Raw genomic sequence first — 19,673 nt, forward strand, 5'->3', positions numbered from 1 at the left:
TAGTTAGCACAGTGAATTAATTAAATATTGGAATGAGTCTGCAAACAGTGTTGTTCACAAACAGCTCATGCTTTAAATACTAAGGATTAATGAACCCAAAAGATAGGAGAAAATAAATTTACATTTGAAAGACAATCAATTTTATTGAACAAAATTTGTACCACCTTGCATTAACTGAATTTACTATACCTCCATATCTTACTTTAATTTTCTGGCATGCAAATATACATGGGAATTATAAAATCGATGATCTATTTGGGTTTTCTCTGATAACAGATTTTCCATTCTGTTTATTTATTTATTGAGATACAGCATGGAACATACCTTTATAGCCCAGCAATCCCCTCATTTAAACCTTGCCTAAAATGGGACAATTTACAATGACCAATTAACCTACCAACTTGTACCTCTTTGGACTGTCAGAGGAAACTCACACAGTCACGGGGAGAACAGGCAACAGCAGGAATTGAACCCTAGTCGCTGGTGCTGTGAAGTGTAGTGCTAGCCACTATGCTACCGTGTCAACCCATGTGGAGAATTGAATCCTGGTTGGTGAACACAGGCATTGTAAAGCAAAATGCTAACTGCTACTCTCTCGTGTCACACATAGAATTATCACCAGCTCTGGGGGAATTTTATATTCCCACTAGGTACACTTCATCAATTATTCTAGCCCCCCCCCCCTCCAAATGAATCATTTCCAAAAACTAAAACTAAAATTGTTACACATTCCTAAAGAGTGGAATCCGGTACTTAAAACTATAAGGGATGCAGCTGACAACTTTAAATGGGAAATCATAACCTATTTATTTAACCTTAATTTAACTAATGTACACTGTACCTCTTCTAGTTGTACAAGGTTATTAAATATTGCCTTTATGAACACTCTGGCTTAATGGTGAAAAGGGCCTTTTAATGGTTGAAATTTTCCACTTTTTAAAAGCTACCTCTCTGCTACTTTATCCACTTTCACATCTACTACTCCCATTGATGAATTCATTACCTGCAGACTTGACAACAATGCTTTTCTTGCTAGTACTTAATCCTCTAGAAAATCAGTTCTTATCTTCAAAATTAATTTACTCATTGCATCTCTCTTTCATCACTGTCTCAAATGTAAAGCTCCTGTTCTCAAATTTGCACCTCTCCAGAGCTGACTCCTGATTTGCACTGAAAAGGGCTGACAATCATGCCTTCCTAATTTTTCTGGTGTATCTGCACTTCATACTTGTTACTGACACTGGAATTTATCTCTGTCTTGCAAAATATATCCATGCCACACCATTGTTCATCTTCATATTTCATACAGAATATACTAACACAGTTTCAAGCTCCTTTCAGAACTCTATTTACTTGTGACTCAAGCTCTTCCTGCTAGACTGGTTCTAGCAGTAGTTATTTTGCTTTCAAAATGCTAATCAATTGCATCAAATTATTCAAAAAAACGTATTTTTTTACTTTTTGTTCTACTTTCCTTCCACTACCTCTTAACCTTCACAACTTTTCATTTATCATGTGGTAAATTGCCTTTACTTCCTCTGCTGTCCCTTACACTGATCTTCCAACCTTTCCTAGACTTGTGGACTGTTTTTTTTCTTTTTTCTCATTTTTACAAGAAGCACATTTCATGGATCCCTGCTCTACATCTGCTTCATCAATTGAATCAAATACCAGCAATACAGCATCAAAAATCCCTTATACTTACTTATTTTCTTGTGCATATCAGCTCTATCTTCCACTGGAATAGCAACTCTGTCTTGCATTGAAGAGGAAATTGGGTTGCACGAAGAGAATAAAGAAGTTGCTTGTGAGAGCTGATTGTGAGATCCTGATGATGGCTGATAGGAGACATTTCCCTGTTGGGAGGATAAGCTTTGTGGTTCTGTATTCACTGCCTGTAGTACAACAGAATCCATTCAAAGAAGATTAATTTAAGAACTGATTTATTGTTATCAAATTATTGTAAAATAAGTTACAAGATTGACTGGGTCCCAAATAATGTCAGACCATTGTGCATGATAATGCTGGTGTCTCTGGTATCACCTTGACCATGGTCAAGCTAAACAACTATATGGCAACCAGAATTACAGTTCACCCCATTAGCTTCCTTATTGTTCTAGAATCCATTGTTTTTTTTTAAAAAAGAGACACGAGATTCTGTAGTTATTGAAAGTCTTGAGCAGCACATACCAAATGCTGCAGGAACCCAGTAAGTCAGACAGTACCAATGAGGGGAAATAAATAGTCAACTTTTCAGGACTGACAAAGGGTATTGGTCTGAAACATAAACTATTTATTTCTCTCTATTAATGCTGCCTGACTTGATGAGTTCTTCCAGTATTTTGTATGTGATAAGCAGTGATCAGTGGGTCACTGGAGATAATACAGACAAAAGATTGTAAACTGTTATGAAATTCAGTGCTGTTGGATATGACCAGCAGGTCAGGTCATGATAATGGAGGAAAATACCTAGCCAATATTACAGATAGATCGTATATGGTTTGGAACTAAATTTAACAATCCTAATGTTATACCTGATCACCCTGCAAACCTGTGGCTTGAAACATGAAGTTTCAAATTTCTCCACTAGTACCGAACTCATGTAAGTTTTGACTTTGAAGTCAGCTGTCTGTATAATATGGTGAGGACGAGCATCTAGGAAAAGTGGTGCCAGTGGTTTTGATAGACCCAGGCAAATCCTTCAAGTACATCCACGAAACAGCTTATTCTTCTTCTCTTATGTCTTTCTTTTCTTTTCAAGGTGGTATGGGGTTCTGTTGGAGTCTGTGATTTACAGCTCAAACTTCGTCTATGGTGGGACGGTCAGTGCCTTTGCTTCTGCTGCTGTTTGCATGTGGAATAGATGGGGGGGGCTTCGGGATTCTGATGTTTCATTCATTCTTTGGGGTTTCATGTTTTGTAGATGTCTGTGAACAGTAAGAATTTCAGCTTGTATTCTTTACATATTCTCTGAGATTAAATTGAGCCATTTGAACCTATTCCATCAAATGATGTCCACTGGAAGCTTCACTTTCCTGTCAAAGCACCAGCCCATTTACATTCCACTGACTTCCTTTCAAAATGCTGCCACTCTTAATATATTTTGACAGTGAGTCTTGCCACTCTGATAGGGAATACCATGTATTTGATTGATATATCAATCTATTGTGTATATTCAATTTTCAATGTTGTAAATTTGCAATTCTCATGTAGAACTTCTCAGCTGAAGTACACTAAGATCTGAACACATTTTCCCCCATCTTCATTCAACTTTTGTTCTCAACAATGGCAGAATTTCACCTAGTTTTGCGAACCAGCATTTGGCCACTGGGTTTATAATGCTGCTTCCACCATAAGCATCCTGGATTATTCTCAAGGTATGAAAGTGGCTTATAAAATAATCCCATCATAAACTTATACAATAATTTTATCCCTTAATTTTAGTTAAAACAAACAAACAAAACTACAGATTTTAAATTACAATCTGGTGCATGCTGTTTCCTTCCCCTGCTTCCCAACTTCACCGCCCATTGTTAAGGTCAAAGCAATTTTTTTTTTGGAAAAACACATACTTAGTGTAGGGCATTTATTTATTACCTGCACTGGTATATTGAGTGTCTTCAGATCTCCATTTACCTTTTCAAATGATGCAGAGAAGTTGTCTGAGGCACAATTCCCCTACAATTATAAAAATATTAAGACATTTTTATTTGCATTTAGGTCTTTCTTATGCATGTTGCAACTACTTTTCATTCATAGCTTTAGTATGTGCATAACTGTTCTCACCCTACCCCAGTCCATTCCAGCATTGATTACTCTAGGTAGGAAGCAGAATAATACACTAAGATTTTGATTCTTCACACATTAACACATCTAGTTGCCAGTATCAAAGCTGTGCAGTTCCTGAACTTCTGTTACTATTAAATACAAAACTTCAAGTGTGGTCTGACTAGGTTTATTTTGACATAACTACATCTACAGTGCAGATTAAGTGAAGTGCAATCTAAGTGCTCCATCACTGTTTAGGCTGTGTAATTAAGCATTCAATTGATTTTGTTCAAATCTGTATTTTCAGTTTTCTAATTCCACATGCAATTATGTCGATTCCAAGTCTGGATTGAATCAATTGCTTATAAAACTATGACAAAAGTTTGTCTTTGCAATCCCTCCCTATTGCCATATTTCTCAATAGGCCTCCACCTACTTCTTTTACCAGTCAGGAGACAATATTTACGTCGCTGTATGCATTGCACCATATTGATTTAGTGAAAACATGTTGCTGCTCAGCTGATTGAGATGTATGTTATAATCATTGTAAAAACTAATCAATACTTCCTAACTCTTGGTTTTCATCATATGCTAACCAGTAGAATTAAATTAAGGTGCACTCACTTTGGCTCGTTTGAGATACAAAACATCCTCAAGCAGAGTCAGTTCATTAAAGGTTCGAACCACTGGTTCCAATTCTATGAGGCACTCTGTGTAAGCAAACAAGCATTATTTTGATGATTATTCATTTTGTTTTAAATTGGTCTCTGTACTTAAACCAATGTACATGATAACATAGATGTAGAACTGAAGTTCTATAAAGTTGCTTTAATTTCATTCAACATTACTCATACAATCAGCCAAACTAACACAAAACATATTATTAGTGGCCCAGATCTTTGTGGAGAACCACAATGCTGCACAATATTGTAGCCACTAATCAAATGCTTAAAAGCAATCCAGTCTACATATTGTTTTACATTTTAGTGCAATGACATATTGTAAACTAATTTTAGAATGTCAAGCATAAACTCCTTAGGAAATATTTTCTTGGAATGTTTGCATTAGTTTTCTGAAAAAAAAAACTGCCTAAAAGCCTGATTTTTCAAACATTCATTTCCCAAGTTAAATCAATCACTGAGAAGTTCTGGTGAATTGCATTGGTTTGCAAGGTTTTAGAATTACAGAGAAGGATAGGACTGGTTCTTGAGTCGAGAAAGGCCAATTTTGACAGTATCAGAAGGTGCCGATTGGGATAGGTCATTTTCCAGCAAAGAGATGCTTGGTAAGAAGGTGACTTTCAAAAGTGAAATATTGAAAATACAGAATCCATATATTCCTGTTAGAATAAAAGGCAAGGCTAGTAGGTTTAGCAAACCTCAGTTATCAAGGGATATTGAGTCCATGGTAAAGAAAGACAGGTGTAGGCCATTAGAATCAAATGAGGTGCTTGAGGAGTACAAGTGGAATGCAAGAAAACACTTACAAGGGCTATAAGGGGGCATGTGATTACTCACAGACAAAATGAGAGAGAATCCTAAGGTTTACATAGCTATATTATGAGCAAACGGCTAGCAAGGGAAAAAACTGGTACACTTGAAATTCAGCAGCACCATCAATGCATGGAGCCAAAAGAGATGAGAGAGATTTCTAAAAGAATGTTTTGCATCTGTATTTACTCAGGAGACAGTCTCAGACTATAGAAATGAGTTAAAAAGGTAGTGGGGTTATCAGATTACAGAAGAGAAGGTGCCGTGTTATGTACTCCTAGGGACTGTCACTTTAAAATGCTGGGAGAATGAGACTGACATTTGGACACTGGTTAAGCTGCTCCAGAGAGAGAGAGAGGGAGATTGAGGTGGAGTGATTTGATGGACAATCGATGTTATGGTTTCTCTGCAGCTTGTTAACTTTTTACAAGGACTGTCACAGACACACACAGTTAGAGTCAAGATGGATTTGGTCAGTGGAAGACACCAGTGAATGGGTCGCTGGTTTAAACTTTCAGTGGCCCAAAAGGGGTGAATTAAGATTGATCCAGAGTATTGATAAATGACTCTCTCTAAGTAGTCTGTCAGGGTGAGTTTGTTTCCATTCGGCTACAGAAGTGTGATTGTCACTTAGTTAATCCACAGGAGTGGGTTCTCTGGTGAGGGGAGAACCTTTGTGAATACCACGTGTGTGTTTACCCTTTGCCTGGGTGCAGTAGTTCACTGAAGAAAGGTATCCTTGTGGCAAATTACTGTTGGAGTTATCTTGTATGTCGTGGAACTGGATAAGTATCTATCACATTGTGTGTGTTTGGGGTAACCTTGTGGAATCTACTGATGTGTTGACCCTTGCCTGGGTGGTGGTTCCCTTGAAGATAGTCCTCTTTGTGATAAGCTACTGTTGGTGATAATCCATACATGGATTTTGTTTGAGTATCCTGCGGCCACCACTTTGTGATGTCCCGTAGCTGAATTTGGGTGTGGTACCACTTGTGTTGAAACGACATTTGTTGAAGATCACTGTTGGTGATAATTCATGTGTGGAGTGGAACAACTTTGGAGATAAAATCTAATGCTGTTGTTATTTTGTATTGCTGTCGTGGAATCTGTGGAGTATCAACATAATTGCCTTCTCACAACATTTGCCTTTAGATTAATTAACCTGTGGATTGAACTGAGAAAAACTTTCTTACATACCATCGTAAGACTGTATCACTTACCACCTAAACTTGAAGAAGTTTGGGGATTTATATATTTATACCTATATATGCATAACACAGTTAACTCTTGATTTGCCTGGTTTAAGTTACTATATGATGTAGTTACTAATAAAATAGTGATTTTGTTAACAGCAAAACCAGACACAAGGTGAGTTCTATTGTCGCTGATACTTTTACAGGGTTGCATGTACGTAACAGCTGGAAGTCTTGAGGGGAATTAGGGAGGATAATTCCATGATAAGATGTCCCCTTGGAGGCTAGTTCAGATGCTGTAGAGGCCCTGGCAGAGATATTTAACACACAGGTAAGGCGCAGGAGGACTAGAGCATAGTTAATGTTGTTCCATTGTTCAAGAAAACGCCTAAGAACAATCCAGGAACTTATAGTCTAGTGAACCAACCGTCAGTCATGGTAAATTATTGGAAGGCATTTTAAAGGAGAGCATATATATTTGGATTAACAAGGTCTTATTAGAGATGGTTAGCATAGCTTTGTGTGATAGGGCACAGAGCACTACAGCAAAGAAATTGGCCCATCTAGTTCATGCTGAACCATAGATCTGCCTAGACCCATTGACCTGCACCTGGACCACAGCCCTCCCTACACCTCCCATCTATGTAGCAATCCAAATTCCTCTTAAATGGCAAAATCTTGCTAGCTGCCACCTTTCACGCTGGCAGCCCGTTCCACACTCTCACCACCCTCTGAGTGAAGAAGCTCCTCCTCATGTTGAAGTTGTACAAGATATTGGTGAGACTGAATTTTGAGTATTGTGTGCAGTTCTGGTCACCAAACTACAAGAAAGACATCAAGAAGCTTAAAAGCTGGAGGAAAATTTACAATGATGTTGTCGTGACTTGAGGAGTCTATAGGGAATGGTTAAATAGGTTAGTACTTTATTCCCTGGAGTGCAGTAGAATGAGGGGAGATCTTGTATAGGTATACAAAATTATGAAGATGTATATAGGGTGAACGCATGTAGGCTTTTTCCCTTCAGGTTGCAAGAGAGTAGAACTAGAGGTCCTAGATTTAGAGTGAAAGAAGGTGGTGTGGAGTGATGATGGCATTAAACGATGACTCCTTTGCTTGCATCTTCGGAAATGGCTTTATTTCCATCTTTAATATCTTTACTTTTCCCTTTCAGGGTTCTGTTGAAGACCCTGACCTGGAGTTACACGCTGACTATGGTTCTTTGCGGGAATGGGACCCGCTCTTGGGGTTTGGTACACCAAGGGCTCGGCCTAAGAGTCCGGCTCGGATTTGGAAGCCTAGGATCTCAGGGCTCTGGAGACGGGTGGATTGAGGGTCGGTGTCACAACAGGAGACCCGTGTGTCATCGGGGAAGTTGGAATATCTGCGGTCGTGTGCCCAGATTTTTGGGCACAGAGCTAAAAAAAAAGTGATGTTGTGGATCTTTTACATTGTAAACCAGGTGAAATACGAAGTCTTTGGGGTAACTGCAAGTCTGTTGCTTTGCTCACACTTGAGTGCTCAGTAGTGGGTGCAGATGCTTTTTTTTTTGCTAGTGGGGTGAGGGGGATTATAGCTTGCTGCCACTTAAGCACAGAAAGGGGTAGCGGGGGGGTTGGGGTTCTAATATATAACTGTCGCTCATACCTTGGGGCACTCCTCTGTTTTTGTGGATGGTTGCAAAGGAAGAGGATTTCAGGATGTATATTTTATAAATTTCTCTGACATTAAATGTACCTTTGAAACCTCTGAAGGTGAGATACAAGATATTAAGAGGAATAGATAGAGTGCACAACCAGCACCTCTTCCTCAGGGCACCACTGCTGAAAACAAGAAGACATGGCTTCAAGGTAAGGTTGGAAAGTTCAAGGGGGATATTAGAGGAAGGTTTTTTACTCAGAGAGTGGTTGGTGCATGGAATGCACTGCCTGAGTCAGTGGTGGAGGCAGATACACTAGTGAAGTTTAACAGACTACTAGACAGGTATATGGAGGAATTTGAGGTGGAGGCAGGGTTTAAGGGTCGGCATAACATTGAGGGCCAAAGGGCCTGTGCTGTATTGTTCTATGTTCTAAATGTTTGAGAGGAAACCTCTTCACGCAGAGGATGATGCAAGTGTGGAAGGAGCAGGCAGTGGAAGTGGTTGATGTAGGTCTAATTGTAACATTTAACAGAAGTTTGAATCAGGGAGGGTTTGAAGGAATATAGGCCATGTGCAGGTAGAAGTGACTAGGCAGAAAATCAGATTGTTACAGACTAGATAGGACAAAGGGTCTGTTTCTCTGTTATTGTACTTTATGAATCAATAAAAGCATAGTCCCATTTTCTATATCTACAGACTGAAATGAAGGTATAATTTATAATTACTTTCAAGGGGATACCACAGACAGAAGTTGCTTCTCTTTTTCATATTGGACTGTTGTCTAATACAGAGGTTCATACAGAGAAAAAGGCTTATTTTGTAGCTATGATGCAATCTGACTGAAGATTGCAACACAGTGTTAATTATCCTTTTATAGAAAGGACTGATGTGGAGAACAGAGTGAGGGAATAATTCTGGGTTTTTGAAGATATTTCATATTTTTTTAAATGAGGGAGAAATGATGGAAGCAGAAAGATATTGAAAATGAAGTAGACCTGGTAGTAATCCAATGTTTGAACTATGTTATCATGTTGGTTTATTACCTGCAGTATGACATAAAGTTATAAATCTGGTGTTGTTACTTTGGTGAGTGGGAAAGTTATCAAATGCAGCTCAGGTTTGCGATAGGGTCAGGATACCAAACAGTTTATCTAAAATAGGGGCTCCAAAACTGGGGTCCATGGACCATTCAGTTAATGGTAAGGATCCATGGCATAAAAAAGTGTCGAAATCCCTCATCCAAAATGAGGTTATGAATCAAAGGATCTTGAGGAAAAGCTTCCAACATTTTTCTGTGGTTGAGGACTGGCCTTTCAGACAGCAGATAAGGAACTGGAATGAGGAAGTTTAAAAAAAGAAATTAATGCATGGGTCATCGAGTAGGAGATGGAGGTAAGGCAGCTTGACTTACGATCCACTCCCCTGGTGTTGCAACGTGAATGGGCTGGACTTGTGTTGTAGTGCTAGGAAAGTAACTTTTGAAGGATTTGCTTTCAGTTCCTGTCAGCAAAGAGTTGCGAGCTCCAATCAAATGTCCAGTGATACAACCTTAAAGAGCTGGTGAAAACAAATTAATCCCACTGAACTGACCATTGTATTCATGATATTAATGAATCTGGAAATGATCACTGCAAGTTATTAAAACTTGTATTAGATCCACTATGGACTGTTTTGGAATCCTTTGGATTACAGTCGGCTCTCCTTATCTGCGGATTCCGCATGCGCCAAATTCAATGAACCATGGATTGGGAAAACCCGGAAGTTCTCTCTCCAGCACTCATTGCTTGAGCATGTACAGACTATTTTTCTTGTCATTATTCCCTAAACAATACAGTACAACAACTATTTACAGAGCATTTACATTGTATTAGGTATTATAAGTAATCTAGAAATGACTTTAAAGTACAGGCAGTCCCTGGGTTATGAATGAGTTCCATTCCTGAGTCCATCTTTAAGTCGGATTTGAAGTCAGAACAGGTACATCCAGTATTATTTAGCATCAGTTAGTCAGACGTTTTTCTTAGTATATAGTACATATTTTATCTTTCTATGCATATAAAACACTTAAGAAACATATGTAGTTCAATAATTTAACCACCGCGTTGCTTAGTAATAATTGTAGCTTTCATCCAGGCAGGGCCTTTCATATGCTCCATTAAAATTATTCCGATCATTGACCAATTGTAGCCTAACGCTTTTCCAATGACCAATGGCGTTTCACCTCTTTCCGATCACTTTATTACTTCCACTTTATTTTCAATCGTGATTGTGATTATTTTCGTGAACAGAAACACTGCAGATTCAGAGCTGCGCCGCCAGGTCCTAATGTCCACTGCACGGATACATGTTAAATAAAGTCTGAGGTTCCGTTGGGTCCTAAAGACCACCGCACTGATACATGTTAAATAAGAGACTTGAGCATCCGCGAATTTTGGTTTCCTCGGTGGGGGGGGTCGGGAAATCCCCAGCGGATAAGGAGTGTACTGCAGTTATCTTTGAAATCCATATGCATCATACTTATAACAACTTACTAATAAAGGAAGGGCGTTCATTAGGGTTTTGAGACCAGCCACTTGTCATCAGCTCGAGCAGAATCTCACGGTTGGGGATCTCTAATGGTAAACTTTCCTCACTGGTGTCAGGTCTGGTACCTCGCAGTACACTAAACATCACCTGTACTGGGTTCGTAGCATCTGCAAAAGGGCAGAGGATGCAAATGAGGAAACAAACAAAACCTGCTTTTCAATTAAAATGTTGCAATTTAAGGTTTTAACCAAAGGAAACTATTTTGCTTAGAAGTTAATCATGAAATGTTCAAATGAGCTTTTTGGAAAATAAACTACAAAGATTCTGTACTAAATTCTAAGTTTGTTACTGTGGTGACCAGACAAGTATTATTCCATCCATTTTCATTTCATTTCAGATTATAAACAACTTAATTTAGTATTCAGAAATAGCGTATTAATGTTGTGGAAAACAATTTGAGTCTGCTATTCTGCCTGAGAGATGTGCGTATACTCACAATGGGAAAGGACTGCAACAGTTCAAGAAGGTAGCTCAACTTCACCTTAAGGGCAGCTGGGAAGGACAATTAAATGCTACCTCAGCTCACAAAGTCCACATCCTTTGAATATATACATAATGTTTTTGTGACTTTTTTCCTTTTGGCCTAATATAATTCATCAGTACCTGCTTTGTCATATGACATGGGTGATCATAGTCTTCCATCTCTCTTTAACCTGAGAAATTCTAATAAACTTTTCAAAACTTTTGCCTGTCCATCCCTTGATGTAACTCATGAATGTTATGCACTGTCATCTGCAACTTTATCTTCCGCCAATTTTTGCTGTCACTGCAAGATGTTCGAGCTTTTCTTTCCTCAGTACATGTCCCAGTAATTCCAATTGCCATTTCTTGGTTGATGATATCAGCTCTCTTCCTATTCCGGCTTTTCCCAACACTTCCTCATTTGTTCTCTGTCGTTCCTTGATACTTTCATCATTCTTCTCAAAACCCCAATTCTGCAGCTTCAAGTCTTCCCTCAGTTTGCTTTGATATTGTTCAAGATTCACTTCTATATATTAGTGTGGAATGAACGTAGCACCACAACACTGAGTTTCATACCCATAGAAAATATGTCATTCTTTACTATCTTGCTCAAATGTGCATTTAGCAATCCCAATCCTCCTCCTAATTTCAACATCAGCCCCTACCGTCAAATGTTATCATGAACCTTAATGAACTGAACTTCCATGTTTGTTTAATTGTTACAGTTCACGTTTCTGTATTTTTGTCTTGTTTGTGACGACATACATTTGGCCTTCTTGCAGTTGATGGTCAATCCTCTCTTTGCACTTTCTGTGACGGTATTACTTGGAGCTTCCCTATAGAAGTAGCTATCAGTACTGTGTCATCTACATATCGCAGGTTGTTCAAGTTGTATCCATCAATTATCATGCCTGGAATACTACTAATTTCTCTTACAATCTTCTCCCAATAAAGGTTGAATATGTCAGGTTGAAAACATACAGACACAGAATGACTGCTATTTATGTAATGCCTTCATATTCTTTTAAAATACTTTAAAAAATCATAGCAATGGCAAAAAAAGTTGCTGTTATAAGGAAATATGGCAACTGATGTATGCCTAGCAATAGAACCAGAACATTTTGCAAGTGTTCAGTGGATCGAGAACTGAAATATTTCTAGTTTATATCTTCTCAGTTGCTTCTGCTCTGCAGATAGTTTCAAACACTTTTCTGCTTTCACATTGGATGTTTATCGAGCTCACTACTTATTTGTACTCCACAAGATGCTACAAAAAGCATCTAAATAAACTATTACTCATTCTGTACTACTGAAGCTCAATGAGGGAAAACATTAAGCCTTATCACTGAAGGAACTGCGCTGTGACTTTCGAATAATACATTAGGATATTTATCTTCATCTGGGAGCACAATAGCACTTCTAATTCCAATCATTCCCAAAACAATGCACTTTTGAACTGCAACCCTCCCATAGTGCTGTACCAAAGTGTCATATTTCTGGTGTTGAACTTTAATGCAGACTTTCAGAAATACTTTAGATCCATATCTGACAAACAAATGTTGAATTGGAAATAAAATGTTTGGCTTTGAAATGTACGAGTTTGTATTTATTTCATTTTTTTTTTAAAGTGAAATTGAATGACGTCAACACCTGGTCTGAAATTAAATCCACATGAGAACTTGCCTTCAAATGGTTGTTTTCTTGAGAGAACTTCCCACATTATTATCGCATAGCTATAAAGGAAACACAATACATTTATACATTGTTGATTTATTAACAAGGCAAACCATATTCACTGTTGAGGCTTCAAGTTGCACTACACCAAGTTGCTTGAAGCAACATGCAGAATTACAGTGGAATACTTCTGCAAATAACTCACTTTAAAAATTTCCTCTCACTTTTCCAAGTTCAGATACTAGAGAAAAGGAAACACAATAGCTTGCAGTTTGTTAATAAACAGGAAATATTGTATTAATCCTGACAAGGATACTTTCAGTTATGTCATGATATCAGGGTGGATGGAGTGGGATGTTATATTTCTCAGCCTGGGAAGTAGGTACAGGAAACTGCAATATATTTAATTAACACATCCAAATGTATTATAATACAGGCAGCAATCAAGTTAGCTATGATTATGCCCTTCAGTGGCTAGATTTTCAGAATACCACAAATTAGAGCTAATCGGCATTTGGTGAAGCTTTCAGACTGCTCCTAAAACTAAGGTGCATTGAGGACGGAATTCAGCTGGAAAGCATTCTACAACTGAATGAGATCCAGAAACGAGCAAAGTAGCAAGAGTAAGCTTCGAGATTTTCAGATAGAGCTTTTGTTGGCTCGTTCTCCTGTAACTTCTAGGGATTAGAAGACATTCTCCCACATTCTCTCACAAGGCAGAGGAAGAAAGTAGTCATGGCAAAATTATGCTCAAGAATGCAGATTCAGTGCCAGATAATGAATAGCCTCCTGAATACATATCCATCTGCTAGATTTTAGTAACTACACCATTTGATTCTGACAATGATCAATCCATCACATCTGCTTGAATTACCCTTCGATATCTATTACCCAGATCATTTATCCATTGATTTTAAGCAGGTTTGCCCCCTCATATACAATATTTAGAGTTATAAATAAGGCAACACAAAAACAGGCCCTTTGCTCTGTCTAGTCCATACAGAACTGTTATTTTTCCTAGTCCCATCGATCTGCACCTGGACCATAGCCCTCCATACATCTCCCATCCTTGTAACTATCTAACTATGTCTTAAATGTTGTAATCTAACCTTCATCCATCACTTCTACCAGCAACTCATTCCGAACTCTATCGTCTGAAGTTCAACCCTCAAGTTCCCCTTAAATATTTCACTCATCAACCTGAAACTATGAGCTCTAGTTCTAGCCTCACTCAAAAGAATGGGATTGAAAGAAGGAGACAGGATGCCACAGACACCAATTTATCAGAGGGAAGAGTACAGACTTTGGGGGTGATTAAGGAGGGTAGATGATGGGTTATTGCCCCCCTCAGCCAGGAAGTATGGAGGTACCAGGCACAGAACTAAGACCGTGGTTGCGTGTGGTACATACACCTAACTTAATGGAAACACTAGTGAATTCATGGGTGAAGGGGTGGAGATACATCTCAATCAAATAATCTGTGAGGCACACCTTCCCTCCGCTAGCCTGCAGGTCAACCTTGGGCAAGGTGCAACACCTGCTTGGCCCCCGTTCAGGGTCCATATGAAATCACGGCAGCAGGTGGTGGATGGTCGCATGAGTAACTGGTGCATATCACAAGTCCTAGTCATGCGACCACCGGTGCCAGGCAGACAGTCTCTGAAGAGTATTGATAATGGCTGGGGTCACCTGTCTTGTAAAGACACTGCCTAGAAAAAAAAAAGGCAAACTGCTTCTGCAGAGAAATTTGCTAAGAATAATCAGGGTCATAAGACCATGATTGCCTATGCCATATGAGACAGAACACAATGATGATAAGTGAATTCAACCAGGCTGCAGCTTCTAGAAGCAGATGTTACAGGGGAGGCAGAAGGCAGTGAATGCCCAGGCACTGCAATGGAATTGGAATTTGCCATCACAAAACGTCAGCGTCTCAGGCAGACTGCCATTTGAATGGGTTCTTGGGAGTCGACGCACGCAAAATGCTGGAGGAACTCTGCAGGCCAGACAGCTTCTATGGAAAAGAGTGAACAGTCTTTTTCGGGCCAAGCCCCTTCATCAGTCCCATGTGTGTTGTTTGGATTTCCAGCCTCTGCAGATTTTCTCTTGTTTGTGAAGGAATAGACCAACTAACATGATCATGGCTGAGCTGATGCAGGTTTCAACTCCCCTCCTATTCTAATTACCAATAGCCCTGAATTCCTCAAACTTTCGTAAAAAAATCTTTCTTCTCTTTAAATACTTCCTGTGATTTAGTTTCCATAGCCCCTGGGGTATAGAATTCCAGAGACTCAACACCCACTGCAAGAAGCAGTTCCTATGTACCTCAGTTTTAATGACCCCCTAGTTCTACTAGACCCCCAGTCCTGCTGGAGGGTTTCAGCCCAAAATGTTGACTGTACTCTTTTCCTGGATGCTGCCTGCCCTGCTGAGTTCCTCCAGCATGTGTTGCTTGGACTTCCAGCATCTACAGATTTTCTCTCGTTTGTCCACTATTAATTCCAGTATTTGAAACATCTTTAAAACTTGTTCTGACAGCATTGATGAATACACTGACAGAGTCAGCTCCTATAACAGCTTTTGTGTCGATGCCTGTATTCCCACTAAAACAATCACCAACTTCAGCTATAATAAAACCTGGTTCAATGCAGAGCTTAAGCAGTTGTGTCTGGAAAAGGAGGAGGACTGTAGGACTGGGGAAAAAAGTCCAAGAAAAGCCAATTAGACCTGCCAAATACCAAATATTCAGACAAACTAGAAAAGCAGTTTTCTGCATATGACTGTTTTTTTTAGTTTGGAAAGAGCTTTGTTGATTACCAACTGTACAAAAAGAAAGCATCATTCTTTCCTTGATGACTCCTCCTCTTTAAACGGTTAAACCAGTTCTACTACAGATTTGACAGCTCACACTTCAAAGACCTTCTCCAGAGCCCATTCAGCCAGAACATCACAAATTCCTCACACCCTTTATTGTCAAAGAAGAAGGGGTGAGAAAACTGTTCAGGATACAAAATTATACTGGCCCTGCCATCATCAAACACTGTGCTAAACAGAGGTCTACAATCCTCACAAACATTTTCAGCCTCTTAAACATCACTGTTCCAGCATGTTTCAAGAAATCAGTCTCAAAAAATTAAAGATAACTGTATTCAATGACTACAGACCAGTCGTAATGAAGACTTTTGAAAGGTTGATTATGCCATTTCTCAACTCCATAACACCAAATTTCTACACATGCTGACATTGGCCTATAGAGCCAACAGATCTGTAGATGATGCAGTTAACATCCGACTTGACTTTACACTACAGCTGGTCAGGATTCTCTGTCGATTTTAGTTCAGCCTTCAACACCATCATTCTTGAGCTTCTGCAAGAGAAACTTGCCAAACTTCACATACCAGGTCCTATCTGTAGTTGGATCACAATCATCCTCTCTGACAGGAGGCAGTATGTGAGACCAGGAAAGCTCATTTAGATATTCTGCTGAGTCAGCACTGGTATACCACTGGTCACTGGTCTGCTGTCTCCCCTCTCCTATTCTTTCTGTGCACCAACAACTGAGTCTCCAATAATCCATCAGTTAAACTGATACAGCTCACAGATGGTGTCACTGTCATAAGACTAATCATCAGAGCTAACAAATCCAAGTACTACCAGGAATCAAACACGTGCTGGTGCAATCACAACAGTGATTGGACCAGGTTTTATTATAGCTGAAGTTGGTGATTGTTTTAGTGGGAATACAGGCAACTTCACAAAAGCTGTTATAGGAGCTAACTCTGTCAGCGTATTCATCATTTGAATGCCCTCAAAACCGTGGAGATGTGTATTGACTTCGCGAGAAGTGTGTCTCCTCTCCACCCACTTTTCATCAAAAACTCTACAGCTAACATGTTTCAACAGTCAGGTTCTTGAGCATCATTATCTCTTCGTACCTCATGTGAGAGAACCACGTCTCCTCCATTAGCAAAAAGGCTTGGCAGAGGATGCACTTCTTGAGGCAGTTGGTAAAAGCCCATATTCCCCAGCAACTCTACACTGGCATCATGGAGACCATTCTCACTTCAACCATTCCTCTCTGGTTTGCTGCAACATCCACCTCACAACATACAAAAACTACGCTGTTATCAGGACAGCAGAAAATGCCATTGGCTGCAGACTACCATGTGTCCAGAACAAAGAAAAGGGCAGGAGAAATCATCGGGGAGATTACCCACCCAGCAAACTGCCTTTTCTAACAGCTCCACTCCATCTTGTAAGTCTTGTCCCACAAGCAGTTAAACTGATCAACCATTCTATTTTCCCTCACCCCCCCGCCCCCACTATCTACCTCAGTCACTGAACTATAAACACTTTAAACCACTTTTTATAAGCTATTTACATAGTAAATACATGCTGTAACTTATGTACATTTTATCCCATATCTGTACATTTAACTTCATATAATTCCTTATTTTGTATATTGTTGAAAGTTGATTTTTTTGTAGCGCCGACAAACCAGAACAATTTCCTAATACATGTGAATGTATATGGTGAATAAAGTCAGTCCTTGATCCTTGAGCTGAGATGATTCCACTTTGATTTTGTCATGTCCCCTTTACGAAGTTAAATGTGACAAGGGAATTTTTTACTTAATTTTATTTCGTTTAGTTACACAGCATGGAATAGGCCCTTCCAGCTCATTGAACCACACCACCCGGTAATCCCCAACCACCCCAAATTAACCCTAACCTAATCACAGGACAACTTACAACGACCAATCAACCTACCCAGTAGGGCTTTGAACTGTGGGGAGGAACATAGAGAAAACCCAAGCGTTCCTCGTGGAGGATGCACTGAGAAAACCGGGATTGAACTCCGAACGGCAATGCCCTGAGCTGTAGGAGCATCACTCTAACTGCTATGTCACCACTCAGCTACTTGTGTGTACGATCACTTACACACAAGAGCTTCTGCACATCAACACACACGATGCTGGAGGAACTCAGAAGGTCAGGGAGCTTCTAGGAAAATGATTAAAAAGTTGACGTTTCGGAGCAAGAACCTTCTTCAGGACTGCAAAGGAAGGGGGAAAATGCCTGATTAAAAATGTGTGGGGAAGGGGAAGGAGGACCAGCTAGAAGGTGATAGGAGAAGCCAGGAGAGTGAGAAAGGTAAAGAGCTGGGGAAGAAGGAATGTGATTGGAGAGGAGAGTGGGGCAGGGGAGAAAGGCACCAGGGGAGGTGATAGGTAGGTGAGAAGGGGAAGAGGTACCTGTGAGTGAACAAATCTCAAGTTTGTATAACTTAATATTTTTGTATATCTGTGCACTTGTAATGATACTGTGACACCATAATTTCCTTTGGGATCAATGAAGTATGTATCTATCATTCTTTGTTAATAGATGTACTTGAAATAACATAAGAGGCCAGAATAGGGGGAGGCAACAAAAGAATGAATGAAAAGGAAAATGTATGTTCATGCCATCAGGTTGGAGACAATTTAGATGGAATATGAGGTCTTGCTCCTCCATCCTAAGTGTGGCAAAAGATTCTGCAGCTGCTGGAAATCCAGAGCTGCAGAATCACACAAAATTCTGGAGGAACTCAGCAGGTGAGGCAGCATCTATGGAAATGAATAAAAGTTTTGATGTTTTTGGCCAAGGCCCTTCATCAAGAATGCAGTGAGGAAATTGTTATAGCCTATTTGCATAGTGGGCCAGAGCTAAGGTAGAGAAATCTTTTTTCTCCTGAACTCAAAGTTCAGGAGAATTACTGCATCCTCACACAGGACTTCACTTAGCTATCAAGTTTCCCAAAAAACACGGGTATTAAATTTAGACTACTTCCGTAATTATGACTCTCTTCCTTGTAACGGGGATAGCTTAGATGTCCTTAAACCCCTCCAGGAGGAATTAGGCCAGAATGAAGGAAGGAATAAAATATTTAGGAATTTAACTTGTCCTGAACAGTAACAGTGATATTCGTCTGACAGGATTTAAAATATCAAATATCTGGATGATACACAAAGTTATTAGATATCAGGTCTATATTTCGAAGGAGCAAGCAAATGATTAATCACACTTATGCTAGAAAATGCGTAATCAGAAACCCTCTGCGGATAAGCCAAATGAGTGGAGGCATTTCTGTCCCTGAGATCTTGTGATGTGGAACTGGCATAGTTTCTTCATACTGTATGGGTAAGGGAGTCTTGCACTTCCTGCAGAATTGGACTGACTACTGGACTAGCTGGAACAAAAAAAGCTAAAATGTTGAAACACTGTTGGTGTTGTAGCTTCTCAGCTATAGAATCAGCATGGGAGTAGCACTACTAAAAGAACTCATATTACCTTCCAAGATACTTTGTGCTTGAGTGCTATGCTGGGTGGTAGGGTGAGGCGTGGTGCTTCAGCAGGGTTCGACAATACTTGCTCAGTGTGCTGTTAGGCATTTCATCAGGAGGGAAGGATGGATTAGTAAGTTTGTAGATGATACAAAGGTTGGTAAAGTTGTGGATGGTGTAGAAGGTTGTTATAGATTACAACGGGACAGTGATAGGATGCAGAGCAGAGCAGATGGAATTCAATCTGGATAAGTGTGAAGTGATGCACTTTGGAGTGTGGAAGAACAGAGGAATCTTCTGTAGATCCCTCAAAGTGGCCACACAAATTGTTAAGGTAGTTAACGAGCATATCGTTAGTTGACTTCATTAATCAGGGGATTGAGCTCAATAGCCATGAGATAGTGTTGCAGCTCTATAAAAAGACTGGTTAGAACACACTTGGAACATTGTGTTCAATTCTGGTTCCTCATTATAGGAAAGATGCAGAAACTTCAGAGAGGGTGCAGAGGAGATTTACCAAGATGCTGCCTGCACTACAG

General features: G+C 39.6%; 1 protein-coding gene across 2 annotated transcripts in view; it reads right to left on the reverse strand.

Moving 5' to 3' along the window:
* The window catches only part of ripk2 (receptor-interacting serine-threonine kinase 2), an 82,427-nt gene that overhangs the window by 6,965 nt on the left and 55,789 nt on the right, over window positions 1-19,673 (reverse strand). For both annotated transcript variants that reach the window (XR_009513863.1, XM_059978990.1), the window contains exons 5-9: window positions 12,822-12,871; window positions 10,622-10,783; window positions 4,393-4,478; window positions 3,598-3,678; window positions 1,706-1,895 (exon numbers count right to left, since the gene is read on the reverse strand). Coding sequence is in view for 1 of the 2 variants with exons in the window: in XM_059978990.1 (XP_059834973.1) it covers window positions 1,706-1,895; window positions 3,598-3,678; window positions 4,393-4,478; window positions 10,622-10,783; window positions 12,822-12,871 (569 nt within the window). In the remaining variant the exon portion in view is untranslated. The remainder of the gene's footprint in view (window positions 1-1,705; window positions 1,896-3,597; window positions 3,679-4,392; window positions 4,479-10,621; window positions 10,784-12,821; window positions 12,872-19,673) is intronic.

The sequence above is a fragment of the Hypanus sabinus genome, chromosome 1 (genome assembly GCF_030144855.1).
Source record: "Hypanus sabinus isolate sHypSab1 chromosome 1, sHypSab1.hap1, whole genome shotgun sequence".
NCBI lineage: Eukaryota > Metazoa > Chordata > Chondrichthyes > Myliobatiformes > Dasyatidae > Hypanus > Hypanus sabinus.